This window comes from Acanthochromis polyacanthus, chromosome 3 (genome assembly GCF_021347895.1).
Source record: "Acanthochromis polyacanthus isolate Apoly-LR-REF ecotype Palm Island chromosome 3, KAUST_Apoly_ChrSc, whole genome shotgun sequence".
Classification (NCBI taxonomy): domain Eukaryota; kingdom Metazoa; phylum Chordata; class Actinopteri; family Pomacentridae; genus Acanthochromis; species Acanthochromis polyacanthus.
In genome coordinates, this window is record NC_067115.1 from 42,337,209 (window position 1) to 42,355,693 (window position 18,485).

The following is an 18,485-nucleotide window of genomic DNA, read 5'->3' on the forward strand; positions in this document are numbered from 1 at the left end:
CTTTGTATTAAATAACTCAGAAAGCCTTGGAGTCTTGACAGTCTTTTCTTCAGGAGGAAATGACATCACGTGGAGCAGGTCATGTGATCTGGAATTAACACACTTCCTGGAGAGATGTTTTTGTAATGGGGAACTTACTTGAAAATGATACAATTTTTTGTTTTCCATATAAAATTTGATATATTGCCAAAAAAGAAATAACTGTCATGATTATCTCAACTTAATAAAAAGAACACAATCAAAACCATTTCTGAATAAGCTCATTTTATTATTATTTAGCTCATTAGAAGGTGGTTGTTATTAAATTTGGACGGTTATTTAATTGACATTTTAGTGACATCCAGTCATTTTTTATTAATAAGTGATTGTTTCCATAATAAATAATTATGGCATTTGTAGACATTATCATAGTAAACATAAAGATATTAGCTTTTTTTCACTTTTAATAAAAATTTAATCAAGATATTTCCCACAGACTTCAAAGGTCCCTTAATTATGTATTGACCCTTCTCAATCTAGAGAGCATCACATCACCCAATAGCAGACCATAAGAAAACTAACTGATGTAACTGCAGAGAGAGTGGGAGTGTTGCTCCTAATATTCTCTGATATATCATGTATGTGTTATGATGCTGGAACAAAAAAAGTTTCTAATGCAAAAATCACTGGTCCGGTTCTAAAGTATGTCAGCTTAGACGGTGGGTCACTGAGGACAATTAATAATCACAAGGTTGTGGGTTCAAAACCAGATACATGGAACCTCCTCCTCTGAGATTACTGTTTTGGTGAGATCCCTGATATGCGTGACAGACAGAAACTTAAAGCTGAAGTAGGCAGTTATTTTTAGCTACCACTGGGCAAAAACCCAGAATAACCTTTCAGCATAATAGGATTCAAGAGGACCGAGAGAAAAACTAGATTTCTGCACCTCCACTTGCCTCCATTTTCAGGCTTTACAAAATCTAGCACGAGACAAGAGACAAAGTTTGCGGTGAGAGCCAGATGTTGTGGCTGATTGGGTTTGAGACAGCGAGATTGAAATGAGCTAAAGGTCAGCGGCTTGACTACTTGTGGATGTTTGAAGCCTCTGCTGGCCTGGTGCTGGAGGCTTTAGACAGAGAGGGGATCACTGTAGTTTTAAAGTCTGTTTGTTATTTTCCCCTTTGCTTTGTTTTTGGCTGTTTCCAGAGTTCTGCATACTGTAGCTGAGCTGAACCAGCATTCAGTCATTACAGGTTATGCATTTAAGCATTGGAGTGTGTGCTTTTACTTGGTTTGCATGTTCTGAGAGACAGTCAGCAGGCGACTTTAGATGGGGACTGTAACCTTCTCACCGCATCAAATGTTGGAAACAATGCTGGTATTTTGTGTGTTTTAATGTTGGTAGTGTCTACGGATACGGGTCCGTATCCGTAGCCCACAGGCTACGGGTACGGCACTTTCCATTTGCCAGACAGATACGGACCTGTACGCGAGTCTCGCAAGTCAAGAAGCTGCTAACCACTGCAAACTGTTGAAAGGTAAGCAAAGGTTAAGGTTAGTGTTAGGGTCAGGTTTAGGGTCCGTACCTGTCGTACCGATGCTACGGGTCCGTACAGCTAGCGTCTACCGGGAGTCACGTGACCAGATCTCGCGTATCTGTTTGGCAAATGGCAAGTGCCGTATCCGTAGTCCATAGGCTACGGGTACGGGTCCGTACCTCTAGCAACAACCTTTAATGTTTTTATATTTTGCTGAACAAAGAGAATCCTCTCAATGTCTGACTGGATGGACATGACCTATGTTTGTTTGAGCTAAACTCAGCCCTGCTCAAAGCTGCCTCCAGTGTGGTGATGCTCTGGTTGTTTGTTTGACTGATATGGTTTAATAAAAGGAGTCACATTGTTTATTATCCCATAAACTAAACACAGTCTGCTGTATTTGGTCACGTTTGGACACCCTTAAGATATTACAGTGGTGATACATATGAGCCTTTTCTCGATGATTTTCAGTGTTTATGTATCTAATGGTTCAGCTAGTTTGCCCCCAGGCTGTTAAACGGTGTCGAATATGTGAGAGAATCATTGCATTCATAAACAATTTTAACTGCATCAGTGTATAGACATTTTCTGATGAGGATGATTTTCATAAATTTGGTCATGTGTAAAGTTAAAGACAGATCTGAATGTTGCTTAATACTGATGGTTGGTGACCTATCAGCAGAAACAGTTATGTCAGGATCAGGGGAAGGATTTATCCACAGCCAGATCTCAACACTACATTTGGTAGTACCTTTTTGAAATAGTAAATCCCCGAGTTCTTTATATCTTAGCTTCCAGGTAATTCAAGCAAACAGGGATGCCGGCAGGAAGGTGGGCGGTGGATGCATACAATACTACATAATTAATATTACATATTTTATTTATACGTGCCTTTCAAAACACCCAAGGACACTGTATAAAGTAGACAGCTTAAAACATATTTACATTAACAAAACAAGAAAAGCACTCAGAGAGCACAGCACTCCACCAAGGCTGCTCAGTTGTATCATTTGCGACAAATGAAATCTTAAAAAAATTCATGACAGAAATCACGGCAGCATAGAATGTGGCCATTTATTATCGATGTACTCACAAACAAAATGACCTTGTGTTGAGCACAAGCGTGTGTTATGCATGTCAGTGTCTTTGGGTGCTCTGAAAGGCGTCTATGAATAAAATGTATTATTATTAGTAGTAGTATTATTATTATTAGTAGTAGTAGTAGTATTGTTATGCATGTGTATGTTATGTACGGATACCGAATCAAGTGACCTAAACATGTAGCGGGCGGCGGGAATTGATGGGACTCAGAAACACCCCCACAATTTAATCATTTGTTCCTTGTATCATTTCTGACAGATACACACGTGGACAAAATTGTTGATACCCCTCAGTTAAAGAAGGAAAAACCCACAATTCTCACTGAAATCACTTGAAACTCACAAAAGTAACAATAAATAAAAATTTATTGAAAATTAAATAATCAAAATCAGCCATCACTTTTGAATTGTTGATTAACATAATTATTTAAAAAAAACAAACTAATGAAATAGGGCTGGACAAAAATGATGGTACCCATAACTTAATATTTTGTTGCACAACCTTTTGAGGCAATCACTGCAATTAAACGATTTCTGTATTTGTCAATGAGCGTTCTGCAGCTGTCAACAGGTATTTTGGCCCACTCCTCATGAGCAAACAGCTCCAGTTGTCTCAGGTTTGATGGGTGTCTTCTCCAAATGGCATGTTTCAGCTCCTTCCACATATGTTCAATGGGATTCAGATCTGGGCTCATAGAAGGCCACTTTAGAATAGTCCAACGCTTTTCTCTCAGCCATTCTTGGGTGTTTTTGGCTGTGTGTTTTGGATCGTTGTCCTGTTGGAAGACCCATGACCTGCGACTGAGACCAAGCTTTCTGACACGAGGCAGCACATTTCTCTCCAGAATGCCTTGATAGTCTTCAGATTTCATCGTACCTTGCACACTTTCAGGACACCCTGTGCCAGATGCAGCAAAGCAGCCCCAAAACATTACTGAGCCTCCTCCATGTTTCACCGTAGGGACAGTGTTCTTTTCTTCGTATGCTTGGTTTTTGAGTCTATGAACATAGAGTTGATGTGCCTTACCAAAAAGCTCCAGTCTGGTCTCATCTGTCCAAAGGACATTCTCCCAGAAGCTTTGTGGCTTGTCATCATGCATTTTTGCAAATTCCAGTCTGGCTTTTTTATGAGTTTTTTTCAGCAGTGGTGTCCTCCTTGGTCGTCTCCCATGAAGTCCACTTTGGCTCAAACAACGACAAATGGTGCGATCTGACACTGATGTACCTTGGCCTTGGAGTTCACCTTTAATTTCTTTGGAGGTTGCTCTGGGCTCTTTGGATACAATTCCAACGATCCGTCTCTTCAATTTGTCATCAATTTTCCTCTTGCGGCCACGTCCAGGGAGGTTGGCTACTGTCCCGTGGGTCTTGAACTTCTGAATAATATGAGCCACTGTTGTCACAGGAACTTCAAGCTGTTTAGAGATGGTCTTATAGCCTTTACCTTTAAGATGTTTGTCTATCATTTTTTTCGGATGTCCTGGGACAATTCTCTCCTTCGCTTTCTGTTGTCCATGTTCAGTGTGGTACACACCTTTTCACCAAACAGCAGGGTGACTACTTGTCTCCCTTTAAATAGGCAGACTGACTGATTATGAGTTTGGAAACACCTGTGATGTCAATTAAATGACACACCTGAGTTAATCATGTCACTCTGGTCAAATAGTTTTCAATCTTTTATAGAGGTACCATCATTTTTGTCCAGGCCTGTTTCATTAGTTTGTTTTTTAAAATAATTATGTTAATCAACAATTCAAAAGTGATGGCTGTTTTTGATTATTTAATTTTCAATAAATTTTTATTTATTGTTACTTTTGTGAGTTTCAAGTGATTTCAGTGAGAATTGTGGGTTTTTCCTTCTTTAACTGAGGGGTACCAACAATTTTGTCCACGCGTGTAAGTCCTGATAAGTCCTGACTGATAAGTCAGTGGTGGATTTGTAGAAGGATAGCAATCATGTGATCATCAGCAGGCAGCTGATGTAGTTTTCACTTGTTGTCATGGTTACAATGACGCCACGCCATGATGTGGATCCAGACTATAAGCCGCATCACTGCCAAAATCAACTGGTCCTTGTTTCATTTCTGATCTTGGTAAATGGTTGTATTTATATAGCGCTTTTATCCAAAGCGCTTTACATGATACATCACATTCACCCATTCACACACTGATGGCGGAAGCTGCCATGCAAGGCGCTAACCACGACCCACCAGGAGCAATTAGGGGTTAGGTGTCTCGCTCAGGGACACCTCAATGGGCCGAGGATCAAACCGGCAACCTTCCAGTTACAAGACGGCCGCTCTACCGCCATGCCGCCCCCCCATTTTCTTCCCTGAAAATGTAGTCCAAATCTGGTAGTCCCTTTTTGAGTGATGTGAACAGACAGACAGACAGACAGACAGGCAGGCAGGCAGGCGGACAAGACAGACAGACAGACAGACAAACCAACACCGATCGTCACATAATAAAATTTAAAGATGTAAAAAGTTTAAAAGAAATTTGCAGAGGAATGGAAGTCAGAGTGAGTCTACTTGTTTGAACAGGTGGGTTTTCAGATGGGATTTGAAAATGGTCAGTGTGTGGATGTTTGGGATGTGAGGTGGGAAGGAGTTCCAGAGTCTGGAGTCCATGGTGGTCATAGAGCAGGAGGTATGGTGAGGTTGAAGGAGGAAGATAATGTGAGAGTTTGGCTGGGTGTGCTAATGTGGAGGAGTTCACTGAGGTACACTGTCCCTGTGGATGACTATGTTCACATACACAGTCAGTTTATAACATTATAGAGCACTTACAAAGTGCTTCACAAACATAAAAATAGAAAAGCCAGCATCGGCTAAATGCAGTTAAAAAGTAGAAACTTGTCCTTAAAATTAGTCTCTTTAACACGTTTAGATGTGGTATGGCCAGTCAGGGCCTTTGTAAACAAGGAAAAAGACTTTAAAACCAGTTCTGAACAGTGAGAATGGGCTAAATGTGCTCCTATTTTCAGGTTCAAAGAGAGAGAAACAAACCTTATCAAGGGCCTGTGCATTACCAAATGAGAAGGCAGAAATTATACTGGTCAGTTTACAGTTTGGAGTGCAGACCCTTTTACCACTTTCCATTTATTTTTTGCTTTTATTCATTCCATTTCCCCCCCTTGTTTTTACTGTTTGTTTGTTCTTGTTTTGTTGTTTTTTTTTTACTTCAGCCTTGCTCTCATTGCTGGTGAACAGTTGAAATGAAGATCAAAAGTGCACAAGAAAGGAAATAGCTGAACATTTCTGTTTAAAAAAAGAAAACATAAGTTTGAGGTTAATAAAAAGGAATATCTATGAATATTCCTTATTCATACTTTTTGAATCAATAAATGAAATAAATGATCTAATCCGGGGGATGCTCCTCAGTTTACAGATAGTAAATTTACTACAATGTTCTGAGGAAGTCAGGTTTGAGTTACAATCTGCATGACAGTAATGGAGCCTTTCAGATGTGCAGATGACAAAATTACATCATACTAATGCTCAATTCAACAATCACCACAGCCTCATGTCAGATCCTTACCCTAAAACAAAAGATCACAAGAAATACTCTTCATTTTTCCCAGGTGTCCTCACTTTCAATCCAAAATGCCACACTGGTCCCCACAGAGACAGAAAGATAGAGCCCTTACAGAAACCCACTCACACAGCTCCATATGCTGGTCATCCAACACTTCAGGCATGCAACATTGACACGCAACACATGTATGAGCACACATTACTACTTTAAGTCATATAAGACCGTTCCTGCACAAATACAAGCTGACTGTATACCACATACACAATCATCCATAATATACGAGTCTGTCCACCTCATACTGCTCACTTTCACAGACTGTAATCAAAAAGATTTGCCAGAGCTGTGGCAGACAGACGGCAGCACTTCCCTCTCTGTTACCGTCCCTCTGCAGATGTAAAGGGCCACAGAGAATGATCTTATTCAACAACATGTTCGTGCAATATTGTATCAACGTCAAAGATGTGGCTGTAATTTAAGATCAAGATTCTATTTATTACTCCCTGGGGAAATTTGTTCCAGCTCAGAGCTACTGCCACGTACAACTTAACTGCCAGACAAAGACGGCAGCATCTTTACAATCCTCACAATACAAAACAAAGTTTACCATGTGTGAAAAATTCAGTCAACCAATCAATGAAAAATGTACAGATGTAAAGAACAATTAAAATTTGAATAGCTGTTCATGAGTTTGGCAATAAACCAATGAAAAGGTTAAAAAAATACAATGAAAGAGAATAAAATACAGTTTGGAAAAGAAGTTATTTCAAATTAAACAAACAGAAAATTAAACTGTGAATCCAGAGGGCTGCAAATGTCACTGTACATATTGTTCTACTAAAAGCTGCAGCCAGACAACCATTAGACACATTTTGTGACTGAGGTATCAAATCTCAATAGAGGCCATAACACACTTGTGCTTGTAGCAGCTGCTGAAAAACAGGACACCATGCTGGGGTTAGCTCAGGTAGTGAGTTCTAAGAAGAGCTCACAACAATGACTCGTTCTCAGCTGAACCAAAGACTTAGTTTGAAGGGCCACAAAGAGATGTAAATAGGCAGAAAATGGCTCTATTTGGCAAATGAAAACAAATGTTTTTCAACCTGTTTGAAAAAAACTGTGTAATCTCACAGAGGCTGCAATGTCTCATATAGAGGTAAAGTTGACATAGTAGCATGGCTTGTTATACGTGCGAGTTAAATGATGGGCCTTGTCCATCTATAGACTCAGTCATTCCTTTTTATGAGGCTATTATTGATTAACTGCATTTAGAGGAATCATTCCAGAACTGTAGGACATTTTAACTTCTAAATTTTGGAAAAATAAACATTCTCTTTTACAATTTTCTGCTACATATTGATCAATAATAGGTAATAAACTATTAAAAGCTTGTTTGGCTGAGCTTACACACCAGTGGTACCATTTTTATTCCATGTTTTATGTGTTGTTTGCTAGCCCTACTCTAATCACAGTAACAGGGTGGCTAATCCATGCTAATGTGATCTTTTTCTCAGCAGTAGAAGCTAGATATTTAGCTAGCTGTTACTGTTGACCAAGAGGACAAACTGACTGATGGAAAAAGTGGAAAGAATTTGTCTTGTCATGTTAATATACATAACAGGGTGCATGAGGTATAGTGAGACATTCAATCAAGGCTGACAATGTTATGAAAATACGAAAAATAGAAGAGAGGACATAGCTTTGCTCTACCCATTCTTTTGGGAAAACTGATGATGTTAAGTCCAGCGTTTCATGTGATCCACAGTTTTCTTTTTCTTCTACCAGCTAGAAAGGTTCTGCTAACAGGGTTGTTGTGGGACATATGTTCCATGCATGATAATTATTATTTAAAATACTAGGCTGTTTAAAAAAGTTTAGGTTTCATTTTCACTGTTTATTTGAGACTCTATTTGGTCATCAGGGTGGTGGGACAGGAGAAAAATGTCATTTTAGGGGAACTCCAGACTTATTTGATATTTTAAAAAATATTTTTAAACATTCTTGTCTCCTAGTTTGTTTGTTTTTTAGATTTGGTCTCAGGACAAGAACATTTACACAAGTACATGTTTTAGTATTTTTTACATGGATTATTTGAAATTTGATGGGTAGGTCATAAAATCTCCTCCATTTCTGGAATGGCCCAAATCTATGAATCTATGAATCACCAAAAAAGCTACTATTGTCCATGCTCCCAGGATTTACTTCTGCAGTCTGTTCCCAGTCTGTACTGAACTGGAGAAAAGGGCGTTTAAGTATGCGGCTCCCTTTGATTTGAAGCAGTTGAAAAACTGCCTGAATCTTAAAAAGCTCGTTGCACTAAATGAATTCAAAGCAACTTTCAGATGTACATGAAAGACTCACATCGTCCTGTTTGATTTTTGTCACTGATGACTTATAACAGATAGTTTTGCGATTTTATGGTTCTCTAATACACTGTTATCTTTATTTAAACCTTACTTAACGTCTGTTTGTGCTGCTGCCTGTCTTTTCCAGGACATTCTCATAAAAGAGAGCCTTGGTCTCATTTTTAAAGAAGGTAAATTTAAACAGACAGATGTCCATGCAGACACGTGTGCACTAAACAGAGGTGGAAGAGTTCATTTTATGTTTGCGCCTGAAGAAGATACTTGAAGTATGATTTTGAGTGAATCCTCCAGGTCAAACTTTTTCCTGGAAAATTTCAAATAAGGTAAGATATGATAAAATAAGATAAGCTGTACTTCATGTGTCCCCTTGGGGAAATTTGTTTTAGATGCCCCACTGCAGTTCCACAATAAATGGACAGAATAAAACCACATATCACATGTGACCCAAGAGATAAATCTTAAAGCAGCTGCCTTCAAATATAATAACATAAAAGAGATTCATATCTTTTTCATAAAGATAAAACACAGGAAGGGCAGTATCCTGGATTGACACAAAGTGAGGACACTAAGGTCAAGACTTTGTGATTTTAATTTAGAGTTCAGTTTTTCAGCGGTTTATTATTTTTGGTGTAATTATCATCTGACTCCCTAATTACCTTCATGTGATTTAACCATCTTGTGTACATATCCACAAATATACATCTGGCGAAGACATTGTGAATCCCAGCTGCTTTATTTTAATCTTAAAACATTTAGACATGAAAACTTACATTGTGCAATTGTTAGTCCATTTAAACCCACTTCTAGAGACAATTGACCTCAGTGTCCTCAATGACACAGTTCTTTAAAAAAAGACTTTCATTACAAAGGAAAAAAACCTAAAAAGTGATCTGAATTCAAACAAGCTTGAAGTCAGAATACTTTATTATACAACAGAGTTACCAAATTTACTGTAAACAGAACAATTAACAATGAATGAACACACACACACACACACACACGCACACACACACACACACACACACACACACACACACACACACACACACACACACACACACACACACACACACACACACACACACACTATGTTTTTCTATCATTGTGGGGACCTACCATTGACTCCCATTCATATCTAGCCCCTAACCCTAACCTTAACCCAGACCAAAACAATGGCTAACCCTAAAGAAACATTTTTGCACTTTTACTTTTTTCAGTAACAACAACATGGCCAAGAAAACACTGTTTAAACTTGTGGGGACCAAAATGAGGTCCCCACAAGTGACATTGTTTTCAGTTTTCCTACAGTTGTGGGGACATTTGGTCCCCACAAGTATAGCCAGCACCTGACCACACACACACACACACACACACACACACACACACACACACACACACACATATATATATATATATATATATATATATATATATATATATATATACAGATTTGATCAAGTGAAAGTGTAAAATGCATGCAGTAATAACTCCCATAACAGCACATGAATATTTGAACTGAAGCCACATTTGTGACCAGCTAATAAGGTGACTCATGAAAGATGCATATGTAACCAGGCAAACACCCAAACACACACACACCCTCATGCAGATGTACAGAACTGAGGCTGTACATTAATGAGTCACTATTATAAGGCCATAGAGTCATGCCAGGAAACACATTCATTATTCAGACGCGCAGCCACGACTGACACAACGCGTTCATATCAACACAATCTTGTTTGCATGAATGCACCGTGGCCTGGCATGAATCGAGGGCAGAGCGGCTTTCAGATAAACAACCACTGGGTGGTCACAACAAGTCAACTCCCTCACACTATTTAGACATGTTCAGATGTGTCTTATTACAGGGTGGCTGGTTGTTGATAATTTTATATTGTACATTCATTTTAGATGGTTTTCAGTGATTATTTTTCTGCTCTGGAATGGATCAGAAACAGCCTATGAGAAGATATATTTTTGCTCTGCTCAGCGGAGGAATTGTAATTTTCTGTCTTTTTGAAAGAGATAAATAAGCGCATGAAGTACAGAGAATCAGGACATGGTTATCTCAGTTTAGCATAAAGACCTGAGGCAGGGGGAGAGTTCAAGTTAAGTTTTGTTTAGTTTTATTTATTCAGCAAGCCTCAGTGAGATCAAGAGTTTGCAAAAGACCTCAGAGCAAACAAGAAAAGCACTCAGAAAGCTCAATACTCTGCCAAGGCTGCTCAGTCGTATGATTTCCGGTGGATAAAATCTTTAAAAAATTCATGGTCCACAGCGATGGATTTGTAGTAGGATCGTAATCATGTGATCTTCAGCAGGCAGCTGACATAGTGTTCACTTGTTGTCATGGTTACAGTGACGCTGTGACACTATCTTGCAATGACACAGGAATGTTTGACAAATCCAAGGATTTGTGGATGAATTCGTGTGTCCATTTTTGAGCAAAGTTGCTAACAGACAGATAAACCAACACCAATTGTCACGTAACTCTGCCGCATTCCTTGGTGGACTAATTACAGATACGCAAGATCACAGCAGCAAAAATCATCAACTCCAACTCATACACTACTGTCTAAAGGTGCAGTATCACTGAGACAATTACATGTTTTCCATCAAAACTCACACTTTTATCCATGTGCTAACATAACTGCACAAGGGTTTTCTAACCATCAATGAGCCTTTCACCACCATTAGCTAGCACAATGTAGCATTAGAACATAGGAGTGATGGTTGCTGGAAATGTTCCTCTGTACCCCTATGGAGATATTCCATTAAAAATCAGTGTTTTTTTTTCATTCTTTATTTTACCAGGTAAGATCACTTGAGAAGAACTTCCCATTTACAGTGATGACCTGGCAAGAGGCCCCAGCAGAAAGAAAGATAACAAGTGAACAATACATATACAAAATGGACACACAAGTGTTTAAACAGAGATTAAAACAGCCTGGATTCATGCTAGCAATTCCATGAAAACAGTCAGCATGTGCAGCGGTCAGCTAGGGTCTGCTGCAGCTTCTGCTTAAAGATGTAAGTGATGGAAAAGATGACGGTTTCAGAGATTTTTGGAGGGAATTCCAATCGCATGTTTCAGCAAAGCAAAAGGAATTCCGGACAAAGACAGCCTGAACCTTGGGGACAGAAAGTGTTTTGAAATCACTGGACCAGTTTTTATGGAAAGAGTGTAGGAGGTTGGAGAGGTATTGAGGTGTCTTCCCCGATCGGGTCTTGTAGATGAGTAAATCCAGTGCTGGAGTCGCCTGGTGTAAAGGGAGGACCAACCCACCAGTTTATAAAGGTCACAATGGTGAGTGGAGAAAGGCGTAACAGTAGCAGGACGGATGGCTGAGTGACGGAGGACATCAAGCCTGTTAAGGGCACACTTAGGGGCCACTTTATAGATGACATCACCATCATCGAACATGGGGAGGACGGTCATCTGCACAGCTAGAATAGTCATTTACCACATTCACAATGTTTCTGATTCATTGAATGTTATCTTCATTAACAAAAGATGTTTTTCTTTCAAAAATAAGGACATTTCAAAGTGACCTCAAATTTTTAATTGGCAGTGTATACACACACACACACACACACACACACACACACACACACACACACACACACACACACACACACACACACACACACACACACACACACACACACACAATATTCACAAATATTATTAAAGCTATGAGCTTCCAGTCTCCCTGAGGCCTGAGTTTCTCCAGCTTTAATCTGTTACGGATCATTTCAGTAACATTGGAATTACAGACGTGCACTGTAAGATTTTCTGAATGCAAATTAACAAAACACAATCAAATGAACTAAATATCTCCACAAATTTGGTGACACACTTTCAGTATTTAGGAAAAATGCTGTAAAGTGAGATCACTTAAATTAATACAGAAATTTTAAGCAAATGCAGACAACACAACCAAAAGTAAAAAGAACAACCAAAGACACGTGCAGCATTAAAGTTGGAACATGACACCGGGGCTCAATGTCAAACTTAAAGCTCTACAAGCTGGTGTAAATTTCCTTTTGTGCAGTTCTCTTTTTGCACAGCTGGCTCACTTAATTGTTGCACCCCATCCTGTCAGAATTAAGCTCTTAATCTGGAACAGATTTTGGTTTGACGGGTGACTTGAAGACCCTGACGATGATGTGTGTTCTGTGAAGGGCAAATCTCTGTTTTATGTGTTCACTGCATCTGTACAGATGTGGCTTGTGGATAATTCAATGCTTCATGTAATCCAGACAGAAACTGAAAACATTTCTTTCTGCCTCCAGGGACATTCAGTCTGTGGTGTCACCCGAAGTTCGAGGACCGCTGCCACTCTGTGGTGGAGTTCATCGAGCGAGCCATCATGCACTCCAAGAACGGCAAATTCCTCTACTTCCTCCGCTCCAGAGTCCCAGGTAAAAAAATATAGGTCACATAGCCACATGGAGCCTGACCGGATCAAAAATGAATGTGAGCTCCCACTTAGTGAGAACTACCTGAGAGACGGAGGAGAGGAGGAACGTATGTGACTGTCTGATGTCTGCATCCAACTTGTCAATGATTCATGATTGTATGAATGCAGCTATGAGCACAGGGCATCCTCCACATGCAGCTGGGCTTGAGGTTAGGCATAAACTCTACGTCTTACAGTAAATTTGTACGGTTTGCAAAAATATGCGGTATGAAAGTGGTTTATATTTACTATAGGCGTGTGTACAGTATCCACAATGTTTCCTGCGCTTTTTGCACATGCAGTTTCTCAAAGGTCACTGCATCCTGCTGCACGTCACCAGTCCAGCTGACAGAAATACACCTATAAGCTGGTTTCACAGCTGGCAGAAGCCAACCAAGATGATGGTATTTAGGACATGTTGGATGCCGTGTCCAAACATTGCACAGTTATGGTCAGACCTCCATTGATTTCTAATGGTAAAAATAGATCTTTCTTGGTGAAAATGCATGTTTTCTAACTGGAAATTATATTCCTTCCTTGTAAAATTTGATTTGAATATGAAGAGTTCATTTGCAAAAACAGATAACTCCGTTTTGATAAATTGTCAGAAAACCTTATATTTTATTGTTTACTTGAGATAATATCAATCAAACTGAAAATTTGACTCAGTAGAAAATACTTGACAAAATATAGAATAAATAAATTATTAGTGTTATCTAAAGTAAACAATAAAAAATGAGTTTTCTGAAAATTTATAAAACAGAGTTACCTGTTTTTGCAAATGAACTCTTCATATGAGGTTATGTGTCTAATAATTACATCACACTGAACCTGTGACAGGCAGCATGGTGACTGGGTGGTTAGCGCTGTCGCCTTGCAGCTATAAGATCCTCGGTTTGCGCCCCGGCCTTCCCGAAAGCTTTCTGCATGGAGTTCACATTTTCTCTGTGGATGTGTGGGTTTTCTCCAGGTTCTCCAGCTTCCTCTCACAGCCCAGAAACATGCTGAGGTTAATTGGTGATTGTAAACTGTCTGTAGGTGTGAATGTCGGTGTGATTGTTTGTCTCTATGTGTAGCCCTGTGATAGACTGTTACCTGTCCAGGGTGTCTCCTACCTTCACTAGGATAGACATTAGGGTCATAATGAGCATTAAGCGGTGTATAGATAATGGATGGATGGATGGACCTGTGTCCATAAATGCTAATTTCTCCATCACTACTCCAGTGAATGCATTCTTCACTCCTGTTTTTATTCATGCTGGTTAAATACTGCAGTATGAGGCTTTTTAAAAAGGCTACAATATATATGTTAATGTATCAGATGTGTGAGTTGTCTTTGGTAGCAATGAACTGCTTTGCTTTAACGCCACAACTTTCCTGTTTTTTAAACTTTCACTGCCATCACAGGGTCACTTATGGAAGCAGCAATCAGCAGCTTTCATAGAAAAAAACTTTCAAAAAAATCACCTGCTTTTAGGAGCTATTTCCTCAGACAACAGTGAGACACTTTGCATGAATGATAATGTTGCTTTTTAGCTGTTGTAGTATGAATCAAGTTGCTCTCAGTTTTATGAAAAAATAGTTGTTACTATTTTTTAGTGTTTCTTGTATTTAAAGGCGTAGAGACAGCAGCAAATGAGGACATAGAGAGGTGAAATGATATGCAACAAAGGCATTCAGCTGTATTTAAACTGGGATATGTGTTAAAGCCACTGGACCCCCAGCGTGCCTTAACCAAAGGACGCACTGCAGAGATGGAGAAGTGGTCAACTGGGTCAGAATGTATCAGTGAATAACATTTCACTGTTTGTCCCAGGGCTTCCTCCCACTCCGGTCCAGCTGCTGTATCCTGTATCTCGCTTCAGCAACGTGAAGTCACTACAACATCTCTGTCGCTTCTGCATCCGACAAATAGTCCGCATCGACCACATCCAGGAGCTTCCACTGCCCAGGTACTCAGCTCCTAACAGTCACAGGATCATTTGCATGTACACCATTTTGCTCAGGAAAACCCCGCTCTCCCTTGAATTATTGGTTTTCTGAGACTTATCCAAAGTTTTTGACTCCAAGTTTGTGGAGATCTTAGATCTTAGAGTCTGCGGTCAGGCTGTGTGAGGTGAAACGTTAAACTCGTTGTGTACAACGAAGCACAGCGAGACATTTAAACTCTCTAGCAGTTGTACTTAAATGCATCACATGAATCTAGACACATTCAAGCATATACATCACCGTTCAAAAGTTTGGGCTCACCCAGGCAATTTCCTGTTTTCCATGAGAACTCACACTTTTATCCGTGTGCTAACATAACTGCACAAGAGTTTTCTAATCATCAGTGAGCCTTTCAACACCATTAGCTAACACAATGTAGCATTAGAACACAGGAGTGATGGTTGCTGGAAATGTTCCTCTGTACCCCTATGAAGATATTCCATTAAAAATCAGCCGTTTGCAGCTACAATAGTCATCTACCACATTAACTATGTCTACACTGGATTTACCATTCCTTTAATGTTGTTTTCATTGAAAAAACTACTTTCCTTTCAAAAATAAGGACATTTCTAAGTGGCCCAAGCTTTTGAACGGTATATCATGTTATTAAGGAGACATGGTGGGTCTGTTGTTGTGCTTAATATGCATAATAATAAAATGAGATTGTATCCAACCAAAAGCTCAGGAGCTGGGTCTTGAAGGGAAGTAAGGATGATTGTAAAAAGTAGCTGCTTCGGTTGTTTGGCAGTGGGTCTGTTACCAGTCCGTCCACAACTGTGAATCTTAACAAGTATCAGATGTTTTGCAGTGATGCATAATCCTTCGTTGACTTTTTAATGTTGCTATGATTTCTGCCACAATTTTTTTACATTTTTGAGCTAAACTTCTTTTATGGCATTTCTTGTGGCAGACTTTCGGTAGGAGGACTTATCAAAGGTTTGCCTACATTTCTTATTTAGGTCCAGAGGTCAGGGAATCTTTTCAGTTCAGCCATTACATATATAAATGTAAATACTTAGATATCTCAAAACATTTTCTACATTTCTAAGTATTTACATTTATATATGTAATGGCTGAACTGAAAAGATTCCCTGGCCTCTGGACCTAAATAATAAGAAATGAAGGCAAACCTTTGATAAGTCCTCCTACCGAAAGTCTGCCACAAGAAATGCCATAAAAGAAGTTTAGCTTCTGAAAGCTGACACTTTGTTTGTATACAAGGTATGATTGGATTTTATAAGTATTTTCTGCATTAAAAACTTTATAACAAATTTAAAAATGAACTCAAGTAAAGCAAAGAATGTCTTAAAACTAGATTTCAACACAATCCCTTTTCATTATGAAGATGTAGGACCCCATACAGTTGATATTTTCCAGTACACACGTGGACAAAATTGTTGGTACCCCTCAGTTAAAGAAGGAAAAACTCACAATTCTCACTGAAATCACTTGAAACTCACAAAAGTAACAATAAATAAAAATTTATTGAAAATTAAATAATCAAAATCAGCCATCACTTTTGAATTGTTGATTAACATAATTATTTAAAAAAACAAACTAATGAAACAGGCCTGGACAAAAATGATGGTACCCATAACTTAATATTTTGTTGCACAACCTTTTGAGGCAATCACTGCAATTAAACGATTTCTGTATTTGTCAATGAGCGTTCTGCAGCTGTCAACAGGTATTTTGGCCCACTCCTCATGAGCAAACAGCTCCAGTTGTCTCAGGTTTGATGGGTGTCTTCTCCAAATGGCATGTTTCAGCTCCTTCCACATATGTTCAATGGGATTCAGATCTGGGCTCATAGAAGGCCACTTTAGAATAGTCCAACGCTTTTCTCTCAGCCATTCTTGGGTGTTTTTGGCTGTGTGTTTTGGATCGTTGTCCTGTTGGAAGACCCATGACCTGCGACTGAGACCAAGCTTTCTGACACTAGGCAGCACATTTCTCTCCAGAATGCCTTGATAGTCTTCAGATTTCATCGTACCTTGCACACTTTCAAGACACCCTGTGCCAGATGCAGCAAAGCAGCCCCAAAACATTACTGAGCCTCCTCCATGTTTCACCGTAGGGACAGTGTTCTTTTCTTCGTATGCTTGGTTTTTGAGTCTATGAACATAGAGTTGATGTGCCTTACCAAAAAGCTCCAGTTTGGTCTCATCTGTCCAAAGGACATTCTCCCAGAAGCTTTGTGGCTTGTCAACATGCATTTTTGCAAATTCCAGTCTGGCTTTTTTATGAGTTTTTTTCAGCAGTGGTGTCCTCCTTGGTCGTCTCCCATGAAGTCCACTTTGGCTCAAACAACGACGAATGGTGCGATCTGACACTGATGTACCTTGGCCTTGGAGTTCACCTTTAATTTCTTTGGAGGTTGCTCTGGGCTCTTTGGATACAATTCCAACGATCCGTCTCTTCAATTTGTCATCAATTTTCCTCTTGCGGCCACGTCCAGGGAGGTTGGCTACTGTCCCGTGGGTCTTGAACTTCTGAATAATATGAGCCACTGTTGTCACAGGAACTTCAAGCTGTTTAGAGATGGTCTTATAGCCTTTACCTTTAAGATGTTTGTCTATCATTTTTTTTCGGATGTCCTGGGACAATTCTCTCCTTCGCTTTCTGTTGTCCATGTTCAGTGTGGTACACACCTTTTCACCAAACAGCAGGGTGACTACTTGTCTCCCTTTAAATAGGCAGACTGACTGATTATGAGTTTGGAAACACCTGTGATGTCAATTAAATGACACACCTGAGTTAATCATGTCACTCTGGTCAAATAGTTTTCAATCTTTTATAGAGGTACCATCATTTTTGTCCAGGCCTGTTTCATTAGTTTGTTTTTTTAAATAATTATGTTAATCAACAATTCAAAAGTGATGGCTGTTTTTGATTATTTAATTTTCAATAAATTTTTATTTATTGTTACTTTTGTGAGTTTCAAGTGATTTCAGTGAGAATTGTGGGTTTTTCCTTCTTTAACTGAGGGGTACCAACAATTTTGTCCACGTGTGTATATTTGCCATAACTCAAGTTATGTACACCTGTAAAACTTTAGTTTTTGGAGCCCCTGAAAGTTTGCATGTTTGTAATCCAGCCTCTGAGTTTGATGCTCATTCTTCGGTGTCTATTTTAACCTCTCTGCAGACCGCTGATCTCCTACCTGAGTAAGTTTTATTACTATGACCCTGAGGAGGAGATGTACCTGTCAATCAAGAGCATCCGGAGGGTGGTGGGAGCTGAGCAGGAGGCCGAGTCGCAGACGTAGCAGCAGAGATCTTCTCGGCTCAAGTGAGTTAGTTTCTGGTCAGCTTCAACACTTTAGTTGCTGCACTTGTTGATTCATAGAGGTTAGTGTAAATATGAAACACACAGAAAGCTGAATTCACGTCAGAATTCATTTTTCTGATACTTTGGCCCTTTACTTGCATTTAAAAACTTGAAGAAAGAAGAATCCTACAAAGTAAAGATGAAAAGCAAACCAAAGTTGTCTGTTTTTGGTGAAAACAGTCA

General features: G+C 39.3%; 1 protein-coding gene across 1 annotated transcript in view; it reads left to right on the plus strand.

Annotated features, from left to right (window-relative positions):
* The window catches only part of socs7 (suppressor of cytokine signaling 7), a 37,877-nt gene that overhangs the window by 15,770 nt on the left and 3,622 nt on the right, over window positions 1–18,485 (plus strand). The window contains exons 7-9 of the mRNA XM_022196533.2: window positions 12,817–12,945; window positions 14,800–14,935; window positions 18,120–18,263. Coding sequence (XP_022052225.2) covers window positions 12,817–12,945; window positions 14,800–14,935; window positions 18,120–18,240 — 386 coding nt within the window. The 3' untranslated portion in view covers window positions 18,241–18,263. The remainder of the gene's footprint in view (window positions 1–12,816; window positions 12,946–14,799; window positions 14,936–18,119; window positions 18,264–18,485) is intronic.